General features: G+C 40.0%; 1 protein-coding gene across 2 annotated transcripts in view; it reads right to left on the bottom strand.

The window, feature by feature from the left end:
- The window catches only part of FAM53A (family with sequence similarity 53 member A), a 70,582-nt gene that overhangs the window by 34,318 nt on the left and 9,284 nt on the right, over window positions 1–26,980 (bottom strand). For both annotated transcript variants that reach the window (XM_041402701.1, XM_041402702.1), the window contains exons 2-4: window positions 15,451–15,694; window positions 8,308–8,362; window positions 3,687–4,489 (exon numbers count right to left, since the gene is read on the bottom strand). In XM_041402701.1, the coding sequence (XP_041258635.1) occupies window positions 3,687–4,489; window positions 8,308–8,362; window positions 15,451–15,528 (936 nt within the window). In that variant the 5' untranslated portion in view covers window positions 15,529–15,694. The remainder of the gene's footprint in view (window positions 1–3,686; window positions 4,490–8,307; window positions 8,363–15,450; window positions 15,695–26,980) is intronic.

Raw genomic sequence — 26,980 nt, 5'->3', positions numbered from 1 at the left:
CTCTTGGCCACACTCAGACATCTCCAAACACCAGGGTGACGGGATGTCTGCTGCCAGGGAGGAGGGCTGACACTGCTCACTGCAGCCAGCTTCCCATCTGATTCTTCTTTCTCATTTGGTTGTGAACAAATGCTCAGCAGGCACAGACACCGTGTTCTGCTGTGCTACAACTCCTACAGCTCTCCTTGCACACAAAACTGAATGGAGAAAGTAATTCTGAGCCTTCAGGGGCTGGAAACAGCTATTGCTTTTGTTATCTGTTCCTACAGTCTTTTCCACTTGTTTTTACAGCTGTCTTCATGTCCTAGAAGGTCTGATGTTTCACAAGTTTGAATTTTCAGCTTCTAGTGCAGAAAAAGATCCTTCCCGAATTTAGCACAACGTGAGAGCTAAGCAGGGGTGTACAGCAATCTGCCTTCAATCTCTTTCTACATACATGAATCACTCACTTCACTGGATATTAATGTAGCATTTTCCATGAGAATTGAAGATATGGCATATTCCTTCCCAAAAGGGCATGAAAACCTAAATCAGAGGGGGAGTGCAGTGAACTATGAAGATCTGTGGAAGAATAAAACAAAGTCAAAGCACAAAGAAATAAACAGTTTCTGGTATTCAGAGCTGCCCAATTTTTTTACCTTTTCTAAATAAAGGTGGAAATCAGAATATCAGAGATGCAACAGTGGAAGGAGCAAGCCAGGAACAAGGACAGAAATTAGCAACATAGACACAGATAAATTAATAATCTGAATTTTCTCAACAATGAATTCTGAACTTAAAAACCAGTGACACTGGAAACACTGCTTTCAGAATTAGACTTCTGATTTTCTAGCACTAATATTTATCAAATTAATAGGGACTGAAGCAACAAGTACGTTTTCAGAACTCAACCAGCAAAAAATCCAGTTCAGTAATGAAAAAAAGCCCAAAACAAAAAACCAACACCAAAACAAAAACAAGAAAATAAAACACATCAAACCAAAACACTTTTCATCCCCTTCTGCCTCTAAAGCATCACCCGACCACAGTTATTCATTCAGATAGAAGATAGCCCTTGCTTCAAGCTAGAGTAAGTAAATAATTTAGTGCTGATAAATACTGATTTGAAGGAATTCCTTGCTGAGAAGCTTTCTGCAACTTTGGCAGGTGTTTGTGTAAACCTCTCAGGACACCACAGCATTGAAAGAAATGGCTGCAGCCTCAAAACTTTCATCTTCAAGCACTTCTGGCTCCAATATACCACCTGCAGATCCATCATAAATCATATCTGCCCCATGTTAAGTTCTCCATGTTAATCATATCTGCCCCATGTTAAGCACTATTATCTAACTGCTGACCTGGTTTTGAGCAACCACTTGCTAAGTTGAGCTTTTCAGGAAGATTTGAGAACATCAAAATATTTGCAGAAAAGCTTAAAACAAAAATCCTTAAAAGTGTTTGTTTTCAACAGAGGTATTTCATAATGTGACTTGGAAGTGAATTTGAAATCACAGAAAAATTATTTTTGGAAACAATAAGGAGACATCAAGATACATTAAAGGAAGGTCTTGCTGAACTTTCCCTAATGGTAGCCCTGATCTTCCCTGAGCTCTATGCAGGTAAAGGACATCTTGGATGATACTTCAAAACAAGCCTGCTGTAGTATCAGCTCATGACATTTTGCACAGCAGTAATTTTGCTTAAGACCACAATGTAAATTTCAAAGCATATACATCTGCTAGGATTTGGGGCATGCAGAGAAGGTAAGATAAGAAGACTTCTAACAATGAAATGAGTAAGCAAGCTGACATTCTAAATAACCCTGATATTCCTTGGAAACTTAATTCAATTTTTATTTCAAATGTTTTCAGTACTTGGCTCATTTTTTAACAGATGCTTTCATTAAAGTTTAGCATGCTTGGAAATTGATGCATTTCCAAGCTATAGTTTGTGCCTTTGATTTAAAACACAGTGGTATCTTAATAGGTAGATTCTACTGAAATAGCAGGAAAGAAAACATCAGGTCTTGACACTGGAGAATAAACTACTCATCATTAAATCATCACTTCACAATAGTCTTACAGGAAAAAGTAGTCAAGACTGGCTAAATATTAGTACCATGTACAATTCCGCAGCAACTCTAAACAGCCAAAAAACTTCCTACAGACATGGGCTATAACATAAACACTGCTGTATGGATTACTTAAAAGGTATAAGATCTGAGCAACTGAAGCTATTCAGTAGCCTGAAATACTGCATCTCACCTCTGGAGCTTGAAGAATGCAAGCAATGAGCCAAAAAAAGGGGCAGGTTTTCAATTTTACATAAAGAAAACTGCATTAGACCACACAGGCAGTTGAAAGGCAAATCCAATAATACTTCTAGTCTAGATTAGCAAACTAATCCCAACAGTGATTAACACAGAGAAACAGGTAAAATCTGATTAGCTAACTAGTAAACTTGCATCTTAGCCAAAACTCAGAACACTGTCTAGTCACACCTAGAACAGAACTGGTAACCAACCTTGCCAGTAACCAAACAGACTGCTTTAGCCCCACAGCTACACCAAAAATGTTGTATTTTTAAAGAGGAAAATCCTTTAAGATAAGGAAGTTGTTTCACAAAAGTACAAGGGAAGGACAGTTATCATAGAGACTTTTAGCCAAGTGGATATAAATCAGTTAGCATCAGACAGTTCCAGTATCTATTTTACTGGTATTTTGATGCAAAACCTACTAATACTGGGGTACCACAAACTGCATGTTTTAGCCAACACCATGTCCTAACTCAGCTTTTCTTTTGCACAGCGCATCACATACAGGGACACTGGTGCACAACTATGTCCCTTCCTTACAATTTTACTGCTACTTTTGCAAACTGCCTCCTCACCACCAGTCATAACAGAACTATCACACAAGCCTTCCAAGTCTGGTATCTGCTGAAGGCAGTAGGGTTATTTTCACAAGCACAAAGTGTTCTCTCACCATAATGTTAGATTCAGTTTTACATTTTGAACTGTCAACTCTGTAGACAAAGAAACTCCAAAAAAATGAGCTCTGCTACATGCATTTGTGTTACATACAAAGTATAGGCATGAACTGAAGTTTTCTAGTTCTTGAATCAGCACTTCTAATGAGGAGGGAAGTAGAAGTCTAAATAACATTCTGAAGTAAAACACCTCTCCATTGAGCTACAGCACCTGTAGTTGCCATATTAGAATACTATCTCTTTCCAACTGCTTATTTGCAGTTTCTTTAGTTAATCCATTTATACAGAGGTTTGCTTGCTCTTATTTAGCTTCATAGAATTACTTAAACCAAGGGATGGCTTAATCAAACGGATTTGCAGTAAGATTACTCAGAAATCTGGGGAACATGATGGTATCAACTTTTTGCTACCATGTCTACTCCATTCCCCATGGCTTCCTTGCTTTCCAAAAAGCAAGCCATTTTTCTGTGGCCTCTGCTTTTAAGCATCTTTTCAGAGCTCTCAGCATTCCACATCAAGTAGAATGCACTTCAAGAACTGGGTTTCACAGGCAGAATCTAAGTTGCTTTATGGTATAGCGCAAGCAACCTGCTCTCCTGCCAAAGGTGACAGACACAGGGCACAAGCAAATCTGCAACAACTACAAATTAGTGCCGCTGATCTAGAAACAGCCTTTCTGCAAGAGCTCCCTTCCCACAGCGAGGAAAGTAAAATCTCACCCGTGTCATTTTAAAAAAGTCTAACGATGGCCTGTTCCATCGTACATCCTCCTCCCGTCTGCGCTTCAGCCGGCTTTTCTTTTCGTTCAGGACGCAGGGCTGCGAGCGGCACCTGAGCAGGCCCTGCCGCCGGCTGAGCTCGGGTGTGGAGGTGGGAGTGCTGCTGGCTGAAGGCAAGAGATTCCCTGTCTCGGTGATGTGCTCCTGGGAGAGGGACAGGCGGCGCCTTGGGTTAAAGTCACAAGGGCCCCCGGAATTCCAGCGGGTGCTGGAGCTCGTGCTGCCCTCGCTGCTGTCCACAAACCCGCTGCTGGCAGAGGAAGGTCTGGGTACTGGAGAGGTGTTGAAGCTGGTGACGGTGAAGACGTTGTTTAGGGACAGGATGTTCTGTGGCAGGCTGATGCTTGTGCTTCTCTGCAAGGTGGCACTTCCGTGGCTGTTGCAGCGCTGCAAGGTCGCGCTGCCGCCGCTGTTACAGCGTCTCTTTGACACAGGAGTCCAAACCTTGGAGCTGCCGGGCTTCCAGGGGGAGCGGCAGCGAGCCAGCTCGTCCGGCTCCGACAGGGAGCGGCAGTGGCGCTTGGTGGGTGGTGCCAGGGGCTGGCCCGAGTTCTCGTTCAGGTTTAACTCGCTTATCCATCCCGACACCATGGATGTGTTGGAGGGCTCCTGCTGCCACGGCAGGCTGCCATTGCTGGCAGCGCTGGTGCTGAACGGGCACACTGGGAAAGGGTAAGCTGAATTCCTGGTTGGGTCAGGCTGGATTGGGTAACCCCCATTTAAAGCTTTCCAAGGACTGTCTTCTGAAAGCAAGAAGAGATACAGGTGAGAGATGAAAGGAGAAAGAGCAATTTGTGTTAAACCTAGTTTAAATTAAAGCCATCAAAATTATCTTTAGAAGGATGAGCCATAAATACCCAGTTCCTAATCAAAATTTCACACACACAAAAAAAAAAAAAACAAGTAGAAAATTCAAAAACACAAAGACTACAAAAAAAAAAAAAAAAAGTAGAAAATTCAAAAACACAAAGACCAAAGTATTTAATCAGGAACCAATCCAGGCACTCCAATATACATGTACCTTGTTAATACACTTTCCTTTACACTGAATAACAACTATGTTATTTTTCAGTGAGCAACAGGACAGTTTCCTAGTGCACAGCACACACCACAATTAAATCACAGAATAGTGAACAACCTCAGGTACAACCAAAACAGATTAACAACAAAAGAAGCCATCAGGGAACTTGTTATTTTTTTTATGCAAGTGTAGGATAATCACTTCAGACTGCTCCTCTTCATTTAGTTCTTATGCTTTTCTATTAAAAACACCTTATTAAGGAAAACTTCCAAAGGGTGTTCACATTCTCTACTCTGAAAAGCTTTACTTTAAATGAGAAACAGTATAAAGTTAAATCGGACTGAAGACTTGTGCCTTCCCCCCCTTAAACTCTGAATATAAGAAAAAACCCCAAATCCTAATTTAATGCATAAAATAAAGTATCCCTTAAGAACCTTCTGCAAGTCTTACTGTGAATGCAGACACAGTGCACAACTTCTCATCTGAAGTGGCAGTGCTGGGTTAAAAGCAGTCTGCCAGCACAGCCTCTCACTCTTTTGTGAAGCATTTCTTTGAGAACATTCTGCACATTTTACAGCTGTTCCTCCACATTATACAATGAAGTGTAAGAAGAACTACAGCAGACTTTGGATTTGCAAATTGAAAAGCAGCAAAACTGTTGGCCAGCTAACAGTGCTTCATGCTTGGTTAGAAAATTTGCTAATTTAAACCAATTAGCCAAATAAGTCTCACTTATCCTGGCTTTAAAGAAAGAACATGTAAAATACCCATTTTTTCCCATACACCTATTTTAAGAACCTAGATAGAGTCTAAACACTGAATACTAGTATATTCTTATGGTTGACTTTCTAAAATAAGTTTTAGGGTAAAACAGCTAAAAGACTTGCTGAGTAGCTTTAAAAGTTGCAAACCCAAATACTTGTACATGTTCCATGCCCAAAGTATGTCATGGATTATCCTGTTTATTTGGATCTTATTTAAAGAACACCCTATTGTCTCAAAATCATTTAACTGTGCAGACAGCTGGCCTATTCAAACATGTTTTATTAGAATTCCTCTGTCCTTCCTCCTCCATTCTTTCAGATGGGTACAACCACATACTGTGCTTTGCCTTAAGCATGCAAGCTCTTCAAGGCAGGGACCATCCATAATTCAATGCAAGTAAAAGAGCCAACACAATGGGGTCCAGCTAATGTATGAAACTCCTAGCATCTACTGTAGGACAATTTCCTAGCTGGAACTCACCTGATTTTTTTAAAATCCTTAGGAAGCTTTCTTCCAGGCTAGGAGACTTATGTAAAAGTTTAATGTAAAATGACTTACGTAAAAAGTTGAATGTAAAAAAAAAAAGTCCAGAATCTGTGTTTTAATTGTTTACATGGCAGAAGCACCTTATTATTTAGTCTGGAGAACAGCTCTAAGATCAGAGTCCAATCATTAACTTAAATCCACCAACTCCACCACTAAACTATGTCCCAAGTGCCACATCTACATGTATTTTAAACACCTGCTGGGATGGTGACTCCACCACTGCCCTGGGCAGCCAGTTTCCATACTTGACAGCCCTTCCAGTGAAGAAATTTTTCCTAACATCCAATCTAGTCCCCCCTGGTGCAATTTGAGGCCGTTTCCTCTTGTCCTGTCACCTGCTATTCAGGAGAAGCCTTTCCCTCATGCACAAGACAGGTCACCTTGTTAGAGAAGATTGGGTTGGTCAAGCAGGACCTGCCTTTCATAAAGTCCAGAATGACACACTTGTAGTTCCCAGATCCTCGTCCAGGCCCTTCTGGTAGATGAGTGTCACATTTGGTGACCTCCAGGCACCTGGGAGCTCCCCAGGGAGCCAGGACTGCTGGTAAATGACAGAGGGGCTCAGTGAGCCCAGCCATGACTCCCTCAGTCCTCTTGGATCATGGATCCCCATCCAGCCCCACAGACCTGCGTGGGTCAAAGTGAAGTAGCAGATCTCTGACCATTTCCCCTTGGATTTTGGGGGCTTCATTCTGCCCCCCATCCCTGTCTTCCACCTCAAGGGGCTGAGCACCCAGAGAACAACTGTCTTACTGTTAAAAGACTGTGGCAAAGAAGGCATTAAGCACCTCAGCTTGCATCATCCTTTGTCCCAGTATCCTCCTTGCTTCCAGTAAAGGATGGACATTCTCCTTAGCCCTCCTTTTGTTGCCAATGCATTTATAGAAACATTTTTAATTGTTTTTTACGGCAGTAGCCAGATTAGCTTCTTGTTGAACTCTGGCCCTTCTAATTGTCTCCCTGCATAACCAGACAACATCCTTATAGTCCTCCTGAGTTGCCTTCCCCTCCCTCCAAAGGTCACCTCTCCTGGCTTTGTTCCTTAGCCTTGAGCTCCAGCCAAAGCTCTCTGTTCAATCAAGCCAAAAATCTTCCCCACTGGCTCATCTTCCAACAGCCTGCTCCTGCACCCTTAACGTTTCCTTCTTAAAGCACATCCAGCCTTCCCCTGTCATTCAGCACTGCCTCCCAAGGGATTCTGCCAACCAGCCTCCTACACAGGCTGAAGGCTACCCTCCAGAATTTTCAGGTGGCACTTCTCCTAAGCCCTGCCTCCTCCTTTCTCCCAAGGATCAAACAGCCCAGGCAGCCTCTGATCACCACCAGTCATTCCCTGTTCAAAACCAGCAGGGTATCTCCTCTGGCTGAGCTCACTCATCAGCTGCATCAGGGAGTTTTCTTCCACAAAGTCCAGGAACCTCCTGGACTGCTTCCTCTGCTGTATTGTATTTCCAGCAGACATCTGGTAAGTTGAAGTCCCCCATGAAAACAAGGACTAGCAATTGTGAGGCTTCTCCCAGCTGCTTACAGAGTATTTTCTCTGCCTCTCTTCATCCTGGTTGGGTGGCGTGTACCAGACTCCCACCAGGATACCTGCCTAGTTGGTAATGCTATTTAGACAAAACACCATTTGAAACTTCTCACAAACCAAGATCCATGTTTTAAGAGGAATCCCACTGAGCAAATAGAAATGGTCCTTGATCAGAGAAAACATAACATGCCAAGTTTCAACTCCATGCCTTAAGAAGGCAGTACAAAGTTCACATATCAATAACTGGAACTCTTCTTTTTGCTAGATAAAACTTATTATAATAGAACCAAGGGGGTATAAAAGCAAGTAACACTTCTATGAGGGCACTGGACTTCAACTTCTGGTTTGCATCATGCTAGATGGTCTGTATGGCAAAGAACATAATAATGTGTATAAAGATTTCTACTAGCTGAGGAATCTGAAGATGTTTAACATGAAAAACAGCATTAGTGTCTTTCTGCACACCAAGGCAGATATTGAACAAAAAAAAAAAGTGTTATACGGGCTTTTTACTATGCAAAGCAGATCACAAGTACAAAACTAACAACCAGCTATTCCCAGTATTGTTCAAAGACCAGCTTAAACCAGCAGGCTCTACAGCAGCATGCTCCATCCCCCTCACCTTATTTACAAAAGAAAGGCTGCTTGCTATACCAATTACCTCAGTAAAACACAACTAAGGTTTCTGAAGAACTTACCATTGATTTCGAAAGGGAACAAGCTGCCACTTTTGTTCAGCTTCTCAGATGAGTACTGAAATCAATCAGAAAAAAAAAAAGTTTTAACTGTGGAAAGAGTCAGCATTCACTTCAAGGAAACTACATGCAGTTTTTAGTTTCCCTATATATGCAGTTAACAATGCCTTTAAAAGATGGGGTTTTCCAATGTAACTTGAAGAAATTCCTGAACAGCTGATCTTTATAAATAAGCCTCTGGCACCTCATTATTTGTAATGTTTTCTGATATATTGCTAAATATCAAACTGTTTCAAGAGTTACAACATTAGCCTATGTGAATAAACTGGAAAATTAAGAGTGATAATTCATCCTTAATGAAAGAGCTTTGATCCAATTCTCATTTCAGCAGAGAGGAAATTACAATCTGGCAGTTGGGTTTCCATTTTCAATCTTAAGGCTAGAAGGCAAAACACTTCAACTAAGGGACAGGAATAGCTTTATCTAAATTAAATATACATGGTCTTGAAGTTCACCACCATGAACACTGTTCCAATCAGGCTTTATTAGTATTTTACATTTTCTTATAATCAGTGCAGTGATTTTTTTTTTTTTTTTTTTACTTCTTCAAAGTAGAAAAGCCATTGAAAAATATCTTTCCTATCATCAAAACATCTTTAGCAGACTGACTGCTTTTTAAATCTCAGCTTATTGGTGGAAAACAACATAACAGCCATGCTTAAAACAAGGTCTGTGTTTAAAGGCCTTCAATTAAGCCTCATCAGTAGCATCTACACAGTAAGACAAGTTTGTAACCAATTTACCTAAAAAATATTACTACAAAGGCATTCTTAATGGTCTAGATTTTTCAGACAAAGCACAGAGCCTGCAAATCCAGCATCCTATAAAGGAGCTATAAATAAGTGGCTCAGCTCCATCAACCCAAAGGTCATTATTCACTCCCCCACCACCACCTCAGGATGGAGAGGAAGATTGCTTTAAAAAACAGCAACACACTTTATGTGAACATTGTTCTTTGTGTATAGCCAAAGAAGATAGCATTGTACATACACTTCCTTTCCAGATACAAAGTCAATTTTTAAACAAACATCCTTGGGCTACAAAGCTTTTTCTTTCTTTTCCTGTACAGCAGCACACAGTGCTAGTGACAACTTTATATCCTTGAGCTCCACAGAGACAAACACTGAGCTGTGGTAATATTCCCTTGGTGTTATTGTTTCACAGGTAGGAAATAACAGAACAGATTAAAGGACAGGACAGCAATGAGGTTTGAATCTTATTTTTTATCAGCATCTGCTTATGAGACAAACCATTTCATTTTTACTTTGTAAATGCATCTGTAGATGCATTTACAATCTCCTTTTAAAGAAGCTACTCTGAGTAAACAGCAGAACCCCAAGTTTAAATCTCCACTGGATCTGCTGTTAGTTAGTCCAATTCAAACCATTTGAAGTCTGCAACTTGCCAGTTCCATAGAATTCATATTTAAAAAAGCCAGTACCCATCTTTACTTTAATCAGGCACCAGCTTCATGTGAAACACAGGAGCACATTAAGGTAACAGCAGTTACATTTCAGCTGTCCCTGAAGGGGAAATGGACAAATTAGAGACTTAAAGATAAGGTCTTCCACAAAATTCTTCCTTTCCATCATTCCCCAAGTGAAAGGCAATACCAACGTATTCAACTATCAGACAGTAGCAACAGAAAATGTTTTCACAACAAAATTCTATGTCAAAAAGTCTTACAGCTGATTTATCCTGAGCCAGATGAAAAGCGTAACAAAATGAGTTAATATGGGCATAATAGTTAGGGATGTTTAAAAGACTCTTTATTCACACAGGCCAAGATATTCAGTACCCATAAGGAAAAGAACCTCAAGGACAATCCTACATGGCAGTTGATACTTCGTTTTTACAATTTTCAGCCAAATGCATCTTTAAAAAGGTTCTTCATGAATGTCCCAGTTATTTGATTACCTGTACTTTTACCACCTTAAAAAGCTTTGTCCATCAGTTAGAGACTAAACTACTTGATCTTTGACAACTGCAGAGCACTGAAACCATTTGCCATGGGGACCATGGAAAAAGCAGGATCATGTGCACACAGACTATTTGTCCTCCAGAAAACTGCAATGCTCTCTAACTCAGGCAGCAACCTTGTCCTTACAGCTATTTCTGACCAGGCTCTGGAGAAGTCAGTGCTCAGCTCCATGACAAAGTAGACATATCTCCTCTGCAACTTGGAATCTTGTACACAGAATCCTGCTAAATCACAAAATTTCTTTGTTTTCATCTCCAAAGAATTAGCAAACTGTAAGAACGTGACACGTATCTCCTCTGCAACTTGGAATCTTGTACACAGAATCCTATTAGTCACAAAATTTCTTTGCTAATTCTTTGGAGATTAAAACAAACTGTAAGAACGTGACACATGACATCACATGCTGAAAGGGAGAGTAAGCTACACTATTTCCAGCAAAAGCTCAAGGTACTGAAGTAAGGGTTGAGTGACTAAGAGGACAGTAAGTAACAAATCTCCTTCACAATATATGCTTGGCTCTCTATAACTGAAACAGAAATACTTGGAAACAGTGTCTGCTGGTGTATTTTAACCACGTTTGGAAGCCCAAACTTGAGAAGACCCTGTCAAGCTGTAAATTTTTATAGGAGGGAGGATTTTTTTTTATCTATACAGCACATGGCACAAATCCCACTAGATATTACTGTAACAAGGCACTGAACCAGTTTATCAGCTCTCCTGGGCTGGCCACACTCCACCTTCCCCCACTCACTGCCTTTGTGCTAGGAGCTACCTGAAGCTTCCTCAATTAATACTTTATTTTGTGATTATGCCTGAAAAGAGCTTGCAATTCCTGAGAACCTTGACAGGGAAGTCTGCTACCCTCTGTGTGAAGGAAATCTTCCTTAGAATAAGGCCAAATTATTCAACAAGGTCACTTTCCTGAAGAGGAAACACAGCCATCTTGCAACTACTGCTTTTTTAATAGATGTTAAAACATCCACCGAGATTTCATGCCTCTGGAGAATTTATTAGGGAAATAATGGCATATTTTAAGATAGACATGTAAAACAATGTAAAACAACTACAAGTTTCACCTGAGGTTAGAATTGTTTGCTTCATGCCAAGAAGTGGAACTACTTTGAAATGCCTGTTCATAATTAGAATCTCTTTTGTGCAGCTGGACAGACTGTGTCCAATAGGAAAGGAAACATTTAGGACAGTGCTGCAAGTTTCAGTTGGTTTTCTGAATCTTGAACAGCTGTTCTTTCATTAAAATACTCACTCAAAAAGACACCTAGTCTGAACTAAGTGGAAGAGCTGTGCAAGTGAGGCTGACAACGAATTATAATTTACATCACTAATTTTAAGTGTTCTTTGCTAGCAGAAGCCAACTGTAACAAAAATAATTCTGGCTATTCTTCTACCCTCCAATGTACTGCACAGCCTGTGCTATCCCTCTTCATTATACTCAGATGACAACTTCATCTTCATACTTTTAAAATTAATGGCTTTAATTTCAAGGCTTTTTTTTTTTTTTCCAGTTTCCAAGTATATTTGAGTTCCTCCAATTTATCAGCATCCTTTCCAAACCACAGGGAAGCCACTGTTTATCATTCAAACACCAATTTAACCACCACCATACAGATGTGACTCAGTCTGAATAGCCCATGCCAGACCTCAGTTTTCCTACCAAATATCCTCCAAATGTGACTAGATATGAAATGGTGAGGGGGAACATTTTGACCTTTTCTCAGGATGCAAAGAAGTGATTAAGTCAAGTAGTCTGACCAGTGGCTTTTCCTCTGAGGAAGAGAGTTTAATTCTACATCTTTTAACATAAATAGGCTTCAAAAGTTAAAAATAACAAAACCCCACATGCCTGGAAGGGGTTTTACAGTAAAACTTGTTCCTTTCACAAATCCTTGACTAGCAGTGCTCATGTTTCCTTCTTAATACCACACCCTGAATTCTTACAGCTCACATGCTGTTACTCCACAATTCAGCATGAGACTCTATACAGCAATATGAAAAAGATACAAGTTTAGTTAAAATACAGACAAATCCAAGACTTTTGAGCTCTATGAAAGTTCTGTGAGTTCAAGAGACTAGAGACCAACTATTTGATTTCGTGCTGCTGTCAACCCGTGGAAGTCACAATGTGCTCAAAGAACTTCTCACCTCTTTTGTGAGGCAGAGTTGAACAACCAGGGACACCTCCATGTGAGCTACAGTACCCAAACTGAGGAGAAAAGCTTGGGACAACCTTCCTGCTTCTACAGCAAGTCACTCAGTCATTTTCCTGAAGGCAGGTGCAGGACAAGGCTGTACAACATCACTGAGCATGCACTGGCTGAATTACACCAGCTTGGAAAATTAGCATGCCATTTAACAGAGCACTAAAAAGCTGCAGCCAGTATTTTACAACATAAAAGAGAGGTACTTGGTCACCACACAGCTTACACAAATGAAAAAGTGTACTATGTCCTATACATGTTGTCTTTGTGCCCAGTTCGGCTGCACAGCACACAGCTTTGAAAGAGCCATTCTTTCCTTTATAACCCTCATTCATGAGCTGTATAACAGAATAGCTTTTCCCCAGCTATTTTATCTACTTGTGCCCAGACACTTGTGCAGATGCACAGTAAAAGGTATCACAAAACTGATAAGGTTTAACTACATTAACCCAGGCAAGAAAAGTTGGTCTTAATCCTCAATCAGCTCACAATGAGGTTCACCACATGGTGTCACAGAACTTTGTGCCAGCACAAGTAACAAAAGGTGCAGCCAAGATCACTTCAGAATTGCTCCAAACTGCTGTTGCTATTAGAAGCAGAAACTACAGCACTAACCTGAACTTCTTGCCAAAAAGCCTAAATGTGCTAGCAGTGATACCAGACTATCACCAGCAGTCTCTTTCTCTTAGTGCCATTTAGCAATTGCCTTCACCAGTGGAAAAAGCACACTTTATCACCTTAGGTTCACATTTTAGTCAGGAAGTCATTATTTGCTACCATGAATCCTTTTTAGTAGGTAGCAACCTACTTGCACACTTTTATTCACACTTGCTTCTCTATTTCCACACCTCGCTATGCAATTTCCACACTTTTTCAGGGTGCCATTGTGTACAAACAGAACCTGTCCCTGTCCTCAGAACCTATTTTCTGTAAGAACTAAAGCACTTACAAAACCAATTACTTGACAGATAAAAGGAGGAGAGGAGCAGGAGAAGGCTGAGGACGAAACAACTGATGAGACATCATGTGCCATTTTCCGCTCTACTTGTTCTTTTTCATGCTTTATTGTAAGTCCAGATAAGGAGAGGAATAAAAAACAACCAACCTACAACACATTACAGCATTGCAGCCAACACACTCCTGCACAGACTCCACACAGTGTAGGAGCAGTAATATGTCCTTCTCTGCTATTAGAGGTCTGTGGTCCAAAACTTTCAGTGACTATTGGTAAAAAGACTGGAAATTACAACGTGCTGCTACATGTTTGTCACTGGACACTGCTACTGACTGTAAGTCATTATTGGCTCACAATTAGGCCTCAGAGTTTAGTTATGAATGATGACTTTGCCAGTTCACAGATAAAGCAGATTCTTCTACAAAACTGCATGGCCCAAATGCTTCATCAACCCAGACAAAATAAATGCAAGCTAAGTATGCACTTCTCCTGAGAGTGAGGATTCTTCTACAAAACTGCATGGCCCAAATGCTTCATCAAACCAGACAAAATAAGTAAGCTAAGTATGCACTTTTCCTGGGAGTGGCCATCATTTCAGCACCTTAAATCTGCCTTTCAAAAATAGCACATATTTAAGGGGCAGGTGAAATAAAAGTAAAATCAATTATTGGAAGAACTCTAAATAGACCTGCTACAGTTTTGAAAATAAAATTGCTTGATTAAGGTCTACTGTTACATATCCTTACTGAACAAGGAACTGCATACATGAGAATTGCAGGTGCTTGTGCACAAATTCCACCGCATTCAAGTTTGTTTCACCTGCTATGGGCTCTTGAAACCAGTAACGAAGCAGCTCAGTTGTTTAAGTAAGTTAAAACACAGTCCACCGCATTCAAGTTTGTTTCACCTGCTATGGGCTCTTGAAATCAGTAAGGAAGCAGCTCAATTGTTTAAGTTAAAACACAGAATTTAAAAGTAACTGACATACTTCAGGTCCAATATTTGATTATCTTAAAAAGTAACAAGACTAGAGTTGAACAACACCTTGACATTCAGTCAAGTTAAGTTTTCATGTCCCACCAGAACACTAAAGTTTGACCTACAGAAGGGTGCCACTGTAATTAAAGTCAGTAAAGCAAAATTAGTGCATTCCATACAGAACATGGTTTCAGGGTTCTCAGGTAGGCACCTAGAAGTGGCAAGAGATTGTTCTGCATTACTCACTCTGGAGTAGCTATTTCATTCACAAGAGAGATGTGAAGAGAATAGATTCCTTCATGCCTGAACTGCATGTTTGAATCACACAATGTACCCAGAGACTAAACCAGCAAGAATAACACCATAAAGTACAAAGTTTTTCAGAGCACCAGGCATCTGAGACACTGAAAAAGCCAGGATCCACTCCACTAGCACCAACAACAGTCTGGCAGTAACCTGACTTGTAGTTTAACTGAATTTACTCGATGATCTGTTTTCCTTCTGCCCAGTGCTGAGAGTTACCTACATGGCACTCAAGGATTTTTATAAGTAAATACTCTTGTCAGATATAAAGCTATCAAGCACCTGGTCTGTATGGGGCGAAGAAAACTTCAGTCCATAAAAATACATTTTGCTACTAAAACAGGAGTCCTGAGATGCTTGGATAATCCTTTTCAGTCATTAGAACACTATTTTACTAAGAGAACTGGCTTTTTACTACTCAAAATGAAATAGCAACATTAAAAATATCATTAAAGTAAAAAAGCATTACTTCAAAAACAGACTAAACACTGAAAATCCACTTTTCCTTCCCATTACTACTCTCACCCAACCTTGCAAACCAGTCCTAACTTGAATAGCTGAATTCTGGCTGATTTGCATTCTTGAATTTATTATGCAGTTGTGAGTTACTTGGCATTTCACATTTATTTCATGTTGTTTTGGTAGATCCTTACCAGATTAATATTGTATGTTTTACAGGTCAGATCATCCAAGCTCTGGTTCTGCAGCTTTTCTGTTATTAGTGTTACCATGGTAGTTGTTCCTTTTCCACTGCTCACACAAGTGTTGGAGGCTCTTCAGTCTCTTCTTTCAATACTCATGAGCCATTTCTGGTTCGGTCTAGAATCTTCAATTTATGCTTCCATCTTACTGTCAAAGCTTGTTTCCAAATGCTGTCAGTGTATCATGTCTGGTTTCCTGTAAAATTGGATTAGAAAAAAGGAAAAAGTCAGAAAAATTCTTGGATATATAATAATTAGTACTGTAATAACACAGCTCTTATTTGGACTCTTCCCTCATGCAAATATATCACTTTGTGACCAATGCTGATGGCCTGGCATTTCAGATGACACATCTCTAGTCATGAAAGAATACTCCTATTTGAGATTTCACTGATTAAAATTTCAGAAAGGAGATGAGACTCATTAAAGGTGCAGATCAGAGCCAAACTGCTTGGCTGTTTCCTGCTACTGAACTGCTTCTACCTAGGAGTTTAATCCAAGGCAGAGGGAAAGCTTTCCCTCAAACTACTGAGGTCTAAGCCAGGTGTGATGGAAGAGCACATTTCACAGGTACTTACCCACCATACTTTCCTGCATGTTTAACACTACTTGGCACCTTAAAGCATTCTACTGTATTTTTTCATCACTAATCCCCTCTTAAAGAGAAAAGTACAGTGGGTAACAAACACTATCCCCACTTCCTAAACCCTCAGCTACTTTTAATCTTGCCCTGTGGTTTTTTCTTCAGCTTTTTCTTTAAAGGTTACATAATTGTTACCTGTCAGCAAGCACCAGATCTGGTAACCAGGACAGATTCCCATACACATAAAATTATCACAGACAACAGCTTTGATATCTTTATTCTGTGAGCAGTGATCTAAATCAAAAGCACTAGGTTCATCAGCTACCTCTTTATCTTAAACATCCTCTACATATTTTCTCTCTCTCGTGACCTGCATTAACCATTCTTGATGATTTAAGCTGGCCAAGGATGTTCAGGGACCACTTAGGGAATATAAAGTGGGAAGAGACCTTCATAGATGTATTTCCAAATTTAAACATGTGGCTTTGGGAAGGAACATTGATGCTACTAGGCCTGTAAGTTTACTTGCATTTTCTAGTTTAACATCTACAGTTTAAAAAAAAATTATTTTCAAATAATGTTTCCATAAAATATTGCCTGTTCTACACTACTAATTAGCTGTTTAAATAACCAGCAGCAGCAAGGAAAAAAAGCAACTTGAGGCTATGAGTCATGTTAAACCCACTTAAAACTAAGATATTAATAGTAGTGATGGTGATGTTAGACTATTTTTCAAACCTGTTGCCTTTAAGTACATCCTCAGATGTGATTTTCATATGCTAACCACACACTTTTTCACCTTCACAGCAGTCTGCTACACACCAGCCTCCCTCAGCCTGAGAGCTATAACATAAATGTAACTTCTGCCCAACTTCTGGCCTTGTTGTTACATCTACTTTTTTTTTTTGCTGTAAGACAGAATGCTTAGAGATGCTCTTCCACCACAAATAATGCTGCTCAGATAGCTGGAAATTCAACTGGTCTGTTTTTACTTCATGTGTCCTATCTTTCAGAAAAGCATACAACCTGAAATATTTACATCTTGTTCTGAAATTACGCCAGATCAAATATTAAAAAACCCTCAAGTTCACACACTCACTGGTAAAGGTGGCACACAGACTGTTCCATGTGAGCAGGCAAAGCAAAGTGTGGCTCATGAAATACTGAAGCCAAGTTTGAGGGCAAGCATGTGAACACAGCAGTACCCAGAGCAGCACAATCAAACATTGCTATGCCCCTTTTAAACCTGGTGGAGTTTAAAATAAATCAGGAAATCCAGAACAGAAGTCACAAGAAAGGCTGACTGGAGGTCAGATGTTGTTCCTTTATAGGCTGAAAACATACTGAAGTCATTCATAACTGGTGCAAAGACTTTCAGATCTACGTTAAGGATTAATTTTTCCACTAGTAAGAGGCTACTACCACTGAACCAGCTGAAAAGTTCAGCACACATTTACTTAGTTCTATTTGGAAAGGCCACAGAAGAATTTGTGGGTTTTCATTTCCCTCAAGCAAAAAAATCAAAATCCAATAAAGCTACCAAAGATGGGAGAAAAGTGGATCTGTAATCAGTTAATTATATTTGGCTTAGTACTTCAAATCTTGAAATGTTTCAGTGCAATTTTAAGTCAGCTTAATACAAGCTAAAATAAGGAGAGACTAGACAGAATGACATTAGACTTTAGTTAATGAATCAATTGAATCCAAGGATAAAGGGAAAGCAAATGAAATCATAGAAGCATAGAAACTTTCAGAATCATGCTGAATTGTAGTTACCCACATTCATAAATCCTACCAGCTACTGAAATTAATATTTGGGCACTGCAACCATTCAGGCCCTTTCTGACAGCACTGGGACCCAATCAGCTCTGAAACACAGGCACTGTGAAACCCCCCCCAAAAAGTTTCATTTTAGCAGCCCACACAATAATAATAATTTTTCAAATGGAGACATGCTCCATTGACAAAGTTTTATTTTTAAGTATGGGGCAGGGATGAAAAGGTGCTGTTAGCCCAAAAAGCCTTCATCTAGCTGCTCCCACTTTCTGCTACTCCCCCACGAGTCAATTCCATTCCTGAATATGAAGCATAATCCTGATAGCAGGGGTTGTAGTTCAGATCAGAAACACACTTTACACACTTCTCACCACTTCACAGGGGTGAGAATTCCCTTCTCACCCTTCTTAAATGTGCTTGATCAGTACATTGGTATTAACTGTTTTACACTAGAAATCTGTTCTCACTGGGTGCTCCTTGTTAAGGATGGCACAACAAATGTTCCTAGTGGTCAAAATGTCACCAACACACTCCTACCACTGAAATGTCACCATCACACTCCCACCACTGAAAGCCATTCTAGGTTGCAGTTTGATGTACCTCAGCTGCCATCACAACTGCCAACACATTCTCTTCTCTGGCTATTTGTGGCCCACAGCAGTGTGCCAGCACAAGTGTTTCTGCTCATCACAGAGAACTAGATCAAGGAATTTTTATAGCTGGATGAAACCAAAACACTTCCTTTTGTTTCTGGGAAATGTTGTTTTCCAGCTGGATCAGCTCCCCAGCCTGGTTTGCCATGAACTGGACACAAATGCCTGTGTGGGAGCATTGTGGGATGCTGACACTGCCTGTCCAAGTACCTGTCCAACCACAGCATCAGAAAGAAAAGTAATCCCCCACACAAGAAAGCCAGTTGACATCAGCATTTCCTACACTGAGCCACGCAGATTCTCTTTAATTAGAAATTAGATACCGCCTCCTGAAGCATGGTTTGAACATGTTTTGCTCCCATCTTCCTTTCCCAATTTGACTGGTCAAACTTACCAGCTCAAAGGGCTCTGAAATCCTCCCTGCAGCCTCAGCACCTTAACTCAGTGACCAAACTGCTGGTTCACTCTGGTTGAGCTATGTATAAACTACAAAGAATTGTTTCCCTCATCTTTGCTAATTAATATTGTCTGCCAGGAGACAAGAGATTCTTCAGAATTACTTGACTCAGCTGTGGTCATTTTAAATCTTTGTTATTATGTATTTATAAGCCTTTTGTCCCTCAGTACCTCCTAGAGGGAAACGCCTCACTTAATCTTCCTGGTTTTGAGGGTTATAGTTTATTTCAAGACTCTCTGCTATGGTATGTATTTAATGGATCCACAGAGAGAGAGAGTAGAGAAAGCTGTTTATGTACTTTTTCCACCATGCTATTTTTCTAGAGCTGGTTAAAGGCAGCCAACTTTATTTTTCAGCCTCTCCTTATCATGCTCTTTATGCTTATCAGGCTGAATCCCTCTCAAACTGCTCAGCACTTCACACTAATTGGATTTTCAGTAATATGAACCATTTGACCATCCTTGTTAGGGCAACGAGGATGCTGCTGAATTTACATGTTTTCAGCTGCCTCATGGCAGAGATCTTGGCACAATCCAGTGCTGCCCCAGCCTCCAGAGAGCCTGGAAGCACAGTCCCCAGGTGACACACCTCTGCTGTCACCACGTCTCCACCAGCAGCAGCAGAGCCAGGCGCTGCCAGTTCAAACAGGAACATCCTCCAAGCCTTGAGCTGATAACAACAGGCCCTGGAGCTCCAAGTTGGATGGAGTCCTACAAGATTATGGCCATCTTTCCCTTAGCACACCATCCTTTGTGGAGCCTGATTAGGTAGGATAGTGAGCAAGCTGAGACCTCCAAGATAAACATGCACAACAAAAGATGTTACTCAGTCTCTGTCCTGGGAGAGACTTTATCTTCCTACCATCTCCTTGAGCTGAGGGGCAGAGGTGAGAGCTGGGGAGGAAGAGAAGATTTTTTTTGTTGTTGTTCAAAGGTACACTAATAAAAATGAATAAATGGAATATAAAAATCAAACTCCAAATGCAAGCCAAAGCTAACATTCCTCAAAGCTGGAGAATGAGATGTGATGGAATCAGTATCACCACTGTCTCTGATGTAAAGTTCTTTTCTCTTCATTCTGAAGGCTGGAAAAAGTAAAGGTTCATTATTATATCTCTATAGTACTACTAAAGGAGAGAGGGTTTATTTCGATAAAGTTTAGCTACAAGTAGTAATGACTTGTAAAATCTCTGCCAAAATTAACAGTGAAGATAGAACAGAAGTGCTCATGTCACAAATTCTGTATTTTCTCAGTGACATCACTAGTGTCTTTTTTGGGGAAGCCTACTAAAAATACAGATTATCCAACCTCCCAGTCAATTAAAGGATGTCAGAAGCTCATTCAGTTTGACAAGCTACTTTCAAAGAGATGAAGAGTCCTGATGAAGAACACAAAGCCAACACAAAAAAAAAAAAATCTCTCCTTGGCTCTAAGAAAGTAAAGCAGCCAGACTCATTTCCAACCCACTCCTCCTCCTCCTCTGCATCCTGCAGGACAAAATGTTCCAGCAACAGCTCATCTCAATGGGAAAATTTACATTTGTTTGAAACACTTCTAACAATTTCTTCTGTTTCTGGAAGTTCTATCTTGGATAAAGAAAAAGAGATCACAAGATTTTTAGATGATTTCCCCATAACACAAATGTAGGTGTTTCTTGGTGATCAGTGTTCCATTCTTTTTCTGCCTGTGACACTAAAATGACCTGTGAGAACACAGAGGGTTGCTCCCTCTGTTACTTCACATTATTGCCTACTCTTTGCTCTGAGTGCTACACGGAGCCTTTATTACCAACAATCCCATACATGCACTTAGCTTGCTCCCAGCAGAAGAAAAGGATTAGCTGGAGTCAAAATTCCAATTCGGATAAGCAGGTCCTTTAAAATATTATCTCTGCTTCAGCAAGCCAAAGGAGCTAATCACTGCAGCAGTACTAACTCCAGATCTAGATGACTTTGCTACTAGACTCTAGATGAAAGGTGATGCGATTTTTTGCCTCCTGGCACTTTCTGCAGCATCCAAGAAGCATTTCCAAATTGAACCACCACATAAAACTGATCAAGTTTTAACAGAGCATCATCTGTCCCATCCCACTTATGCTTGAAGCAACTCTAAGTTGGAAGACCAGCTTTTCAGAAACTGCTAAGCTAATACTTTATGCCATCTGACAAAAAGCTAAAAAATGTCTAGCTTCCTGCAATGCAAAATTCCAACTTCCAAAAGGGAAGAGAATATTCTATTTCTAAAAATACATACTATTTACTACAGTGCTAAGAAGTTCATAGAGAGGCTAAGCATTCCTTACAACATAAGTCTATTATTAATAACTTTTAGCCCAGAAAAGTTGTTGAGAGCAGGCACTTAAAAGAGAATTATTTGGATTCTATCCTTTCCAGCATTAATCTGCAGTGTGGCTGTTCTGCAAACCTTCCAAAATTCCACATCAATGAAAAAAACAATCTGTTTTAATTAGAAAGTTTCCTACAGCTATAAAGTTATTAATCAATGTTTTGGGGGATCCCTCCATTTCCAATACACTAAAAGGGGACACCTCCATTTCCAACATATTATACTTCAGGAGTCCTCTCAATGCCAAGCACCCCTTAACTAGCATCTCTTTATTTTCTGAGGTTGTTTACAAAGAGGTTTTTAACCGTGCATTAAAAGAACAGTTTCTGACCAAAAGGGACAAAGAGAAGAGAGTTTATAATCCTAGTTTGTATTCTGTAGAAACTGTTTCACAACCATCTCAAAAATGGTTTCAATTGTATTTGTTCTCCCTGAAGAGTCCAGACGTGACAAAGCCTTAACACCGCACTCTACACATTCTAGAACTCTGAACAAAGAAGCCAAAGAACCCAGTTTGCAATTTAGAGTTTCTCTCAAAGGACTGAAGACAGATTTCATGAGTTACAGAACCTCTCATCTTTCTCTATGCATAGTTTTCATAAACTAGTTTTCATTAGAAGGAAACTTCAATATTATGAAGTGTTCAAGCTTGGATTCAGGTTGACACAACTCCAGCACAGAACACCAAGAAAGGACACGAGAAATAGGCTAGAATACATCCTTTACATCAACTTATGGCCACTGGAGATACAGTTCAGATATTTCAGAGGTCCTGGAAGCACAAGGAATATCAAAAGCTCAAAACTGTCTGCTGAAGAATATACAACATTAATGTTTAAGGCAGAACTACAGATCACCACTCTGAGGTAAAAAAATAGGGTTTGGGTTGTTAATACCTCCAGAAACAGATGAGACTAAATATTAGGTCCACTTACCTCAAATGCAGAAAATCACTACTGAGCCCAGAATTTCACTGTTTTGACCCTAAGCATCATCACTAAGGCCACCTGGTCACTGAGGCAGCTGAAACAAAATATAAACTGCTACTAAAATAAAGCTGCATCCTACACCCTCACTTCTACTCCATCTCCCACACTTCAGATCCAAGAGCTCCTATGAGAAGGAAAGGAAGCCTCGACCATCACACACAGCCTCTGGATTCCACTTTATTTTAAAAAGACAGGTGATATGCTGGAAAGAAGTTAAAGGTAATACTTTGGTATTACTTTTGATGGTATGGTTTCCTATCTTTAGCTGTACAATTCACCCAACCTGGCTGAGGAACACATACAAAACAAAGACCCGAAATAATTTAATACATTTTGAATTAGCCAAAATATTTTACACGAACTGTTGTCTGTAATAAATATACCCCTTTTTGCTTCTCAAGTTACTATCAATAGTTTGGGTTTGGCTTTGAAACAAGATGAGAGTCACTTTCCAGAAAGGAAAAAGAAGAGAAAGGAGAAAGGCAATGTTAAACCTTTGTCACAGTTTATAAAGTACACTTCTCAAAGCAACAGAAGTGGTGAAGTAAGCTCAAGAGACTTTTTCCAGGTCATACCTAATTAAAGCAGGGAATATATCACTACAGAAAACTAGGGCTAAGAACTCAACACAGCCAGAGGTTAAAGCATTTTTTATTGCCAACTCATATCAGTAAGAAGTCAGTCTCTCACGTTTAAACCTGTCTTTCAGAACTGATGAAGACCAAATACTCACATCACAGACAAGTCATCCTGCATCTTTTAAAGTATCTTTGTCAGACAGGACAGCAGATGAGCTGTGCCTTGGGTCTGATGCTGTACAAAGATGCTGTTCCAAGATGCTTGTGTTACTTAAACTCCTTCCTAAAATAATCCACCACGACAACAAGGCAAGGATTTCACTAATTTTGCTGAAGAATATTTACATCTACGTTGTTTGGAGTTCCATTTGAATGAGCCATCAGTGCTGGCCCACAACCAGTCATCTCCCTGCAATGTGAGATTTGGACTCTTTCTCCTCAGCCCTACTGCAGAAAGCCCAAGGCTACAACGAGATGTTGAGGAACAGAACTCCAATCTACTGAGCCTTGAACACATGAACACCAAGCCCTTGGCTTTTGCTGTGATTATGAACTAAATGAGCTAACAGTCATCATTTCAAGACTACACTACTCAGACCAAGAGCTATTGCCTGTTTAAGCAATTCAGAACAGAACCTAGTGGGCATCTCCACCTTTTTTGCTGTAACATTCAGTGAATATTACTAAAAGCTCAAAGCTCAGGTCCTACACAAATTACGTTCACCTTCACATACTGCTTTTATAAATATGCTATTTAAAACCAATGGAAGTATTTACTTCATAGACTAAGCCTCCAGTAAAATACAATACTCAGATTCAAATAGTAATTTACACTGATAATATTATTGTTTGGAGAAATTCACCAGACTTTCACTAAAGCAAGTGATCCAGATTGTACAAGACCCATGAGATTTTTTTTTTTCCCCCTAAGGCCTGAAAAATGAAAAAAATAGATCAACTGGCCCTACTATCAATATAATTGCTTCACTCCACTGGTTAGAAAAGCCAAAGGGGGAAAAAACCCCAAGTAGTATCACCTACTTTTGCTTAATGTTTGCCCTTAAAACTGAGAAGTAAAGCAGACAGGCATACTTTAAAAATACCCAGGGTTGAAGAAAATATAGCACTGACCCTTCAATTGTATGGCAGTGACAACGATTACCCCACACACATCCTGCTTCTCTGTGACAGAATGGAAGAACACCAGCACTGAAGTACTGTTCTATTAGCAAAGCCTATGAGCTTGGAGCTGAGGGATTATACCAATCTCTTCCATACATCCTGCTCCCAAAACACACACAGCTAATAAACCTCCTCCTGTTTGCCTTCAGGTTCATTCTGAGGAGTTTCAGACATCTGGTTGGCTTGTTTAAAATAAAAAGCTCAACTAGTAGGTTTGTTTTTATGATCCCAAGTGTGAAATGTTCTTGCTGGAGGCCTCAGGCCAGGTGAAAAACACTTATGTTAAGATGCTACTTCATGGCATTTCACGGATCTAATGAGCTATATAATCTGCACACAGGGAAGTCTCCCTTCATTAGCTTGCATACAACTATGGAAATTAAAAATGAGGAACCTATGGTAGTCCAAATATTCTTCAGTAAATAGTACAGCTGGTGAACTGCAGATAGCACTAAATTTAGAACTCAAATTCCGAGCCGTATTCTGTAAATATCCATACATCCACACAGCAACATGAAGCACATTTCTCCAAGCCTCACTGTACTTATTTTTCATACTATGAGTAATATTTCCTTCTCATGACAAAGTACTATGCCCAATTTAGCAGCTTCAGAAAAGTATATCCGTGTCTCAAAACTGGAACTCTCCAGAAGAGCATTGTGCAACTATACTGAATGAGCATATGGATGTGTGTACCCTTAATTTAGCAGTTCACTGTTGACAAATTTTCATATAAAGCCCTAAAGTATAAAGAAAGCAAATTACAGGAAGAGTCTACACAATAGTAAAAGTCTATGCAGGCTTGCATAAAATAGTTAAAGCTTGCTGCTGCATTATCTGTGTGGAAAGAGCATGGAAACGTATTGAACAGATATGAAATATGGTGTGCAGCTGACAACCAAGCTCCATCTCATGGCCCAAACTCGTTCTCTATCAGGGCTCACCATCTGCAATTTGTCACTGAAGAAACCCTAACTCATGTGGCAGGAGATACCACCTCAAGAGGTGGCACACAAAGATCCCAAGTTCTACAACACCCATCTAGTCACCAGATCCATTAGAACCCAGGTACCACACAGTTTTCAAATAGCAAAAATTTTCTTTTAAATGAAGAGGTCTTAGTATCATGCTACAAACAGCAAAACTGAGTGGTAGTTTGAAGAATTTCTTCTTGTTGCTCTTTACTTTGCTAAACTATGGTTCCTATCAACTTAATAGCTGGTTTCCAACTTGTTTTGCACATACCACAAGCTTTTGAATGGTGAATTCTCTGAAGGGATCTGCACTACATATAATCTGCTCTACATGTGAGCTCCGAGTCCACAAATGACCCAAGTATGAGCTGACCACAAATTAAAGCCCATTAAAATAATGGAATGAAATAAAAAGACAAAGGCAGTACACATCAATACTGTGTGTGCTTTCAGCATTCAATTCAGACATCAAGTGTCACCAGGGACATCCCTCTTGCCAGACCTATTAAAGGTACTTCAATAAAAATTAGTTCAGTTGAGCTATGCAGCTCTGACTAGCTCACTAGACTACTTGAAAAGCCAGATAACTACTTTGTCTCAATGCAGTCAGCCTTGAGCAGCACACTGAACAGCTGGATTCAGGAAACGCTGTGGTAGAGGTCAAGATACCAACCAAGGCGTACACATTGCAGTAGGTATTGAGAAAAAGCATTTGTAACAATTACATCAACTAGAGAAAATTCATGACACAAAGTTACACCATGTCAGAGAAGGAAAAAAAGTGAACTATTTTAGCTACATTAGTATGATTGTTTTTTCTTTAAATACTGGAAGATCACCTTTGCTTGATGGAAAAGCTCAGTATTCTCTGTGTACTACCTCAACACTACCTGACGATCAACAAACAGCTCATTACTTCTACAGAAAGATTTACTTGTCAAAGGGGATTCACAGAAGTCACTAGAACTCCAAATTACAAAGTTCACTCACAGAGGATGGGCTACGAAGCCTTAATGTAAAACCATGCCCCTGGTACAGGAAGCAAACAGGCACAAGGTGCCAATTAGTACACAAATACTACAGGCCATACTTCAGTCAGTACAAACCAAAATAACTGTTTTATTTGAGCACAAAAATGCCAGCAGAAAAATGAGTGTTGAGGAAGGCCTTCACTTTTAATCTTCCCTGACTGGGACAGAAATGTAGCAGATTTGAATGGCAGAAGTTAAGTCACCTGGCAAGTCCAGCACGTAACATTCACAGACAGCAACTGTGCAAAGGAGGACAGGACCAAGAGTGTTTGGAAGAGAAATGGGATGTCCCACTTGGGGGGCAGGCACCTGTACAGATGACAGCATTCTGTCAAGATCAACTTCAATAACCAAGCCGAAGCACAAAACAGTAAAGATGTATCTGATGAAGTCAACAGTAAGAGTTAGATGCAGTCTTTCAAATGATCTTTCAATGCTGACAAAAAGTATAGCCCATCTAAGCTTCCTTTAAAATAAAACTCTGAAATTACACCTGGGTTCCTGGTATCTTCACACATGCAAAGGTTAAGCACACTATAATCTGCATAAAGCAGTAACATCTTTTCTGCTGAAGATCTGAAACAAACAACTGTGTTACGGGAAGTCACTGGCTGAGCACCTGGACTCAAGAAGTACTGAAGTGATAAACAAGCTTCTGACAGCTGCAGCCTTTTCTGCAGGTGCAACAGGCATTTACTTCATGGCAGTTAGGCTCAGTTCAACAGCCACATCAGAACTCAAACAGGTTTGGTATTATTTGATAAACTTGCGCTCCAGTGAGAAAAGGACAAAGGGAACGTCCCCCCAAAGTAGTTCCAAAGTTTAAGACTGTATATTTAACAGACTATAAAGTCTAATCTCAAGAACACATGGAATTTTACAGTAAAATATGTTAGTAAAATTGGAGTATCAC

Source organism: Onychostruthus taczanowskii, unplaced genomic scaffold, assembly GCF_017590055.1.
Source record: "Onychostruthus taczanowskii isolate IOZ18803 unplaced genomic scaffold, ASM1759005v1 scaffold2, whole genome shotgun sequence".
Taxonomy (NCBI): Eukaryota; Metazoa; Chordata; class Aves; order Passeriformes; family Passeridae; genus Onychostruthus; species Onychostruthus taczanowskii.
The sequence above is the reverse complement of the archived record's forward strand: the minus strand, read 5'-3'. Positions and strand labels throughout refer to the sequence as shown.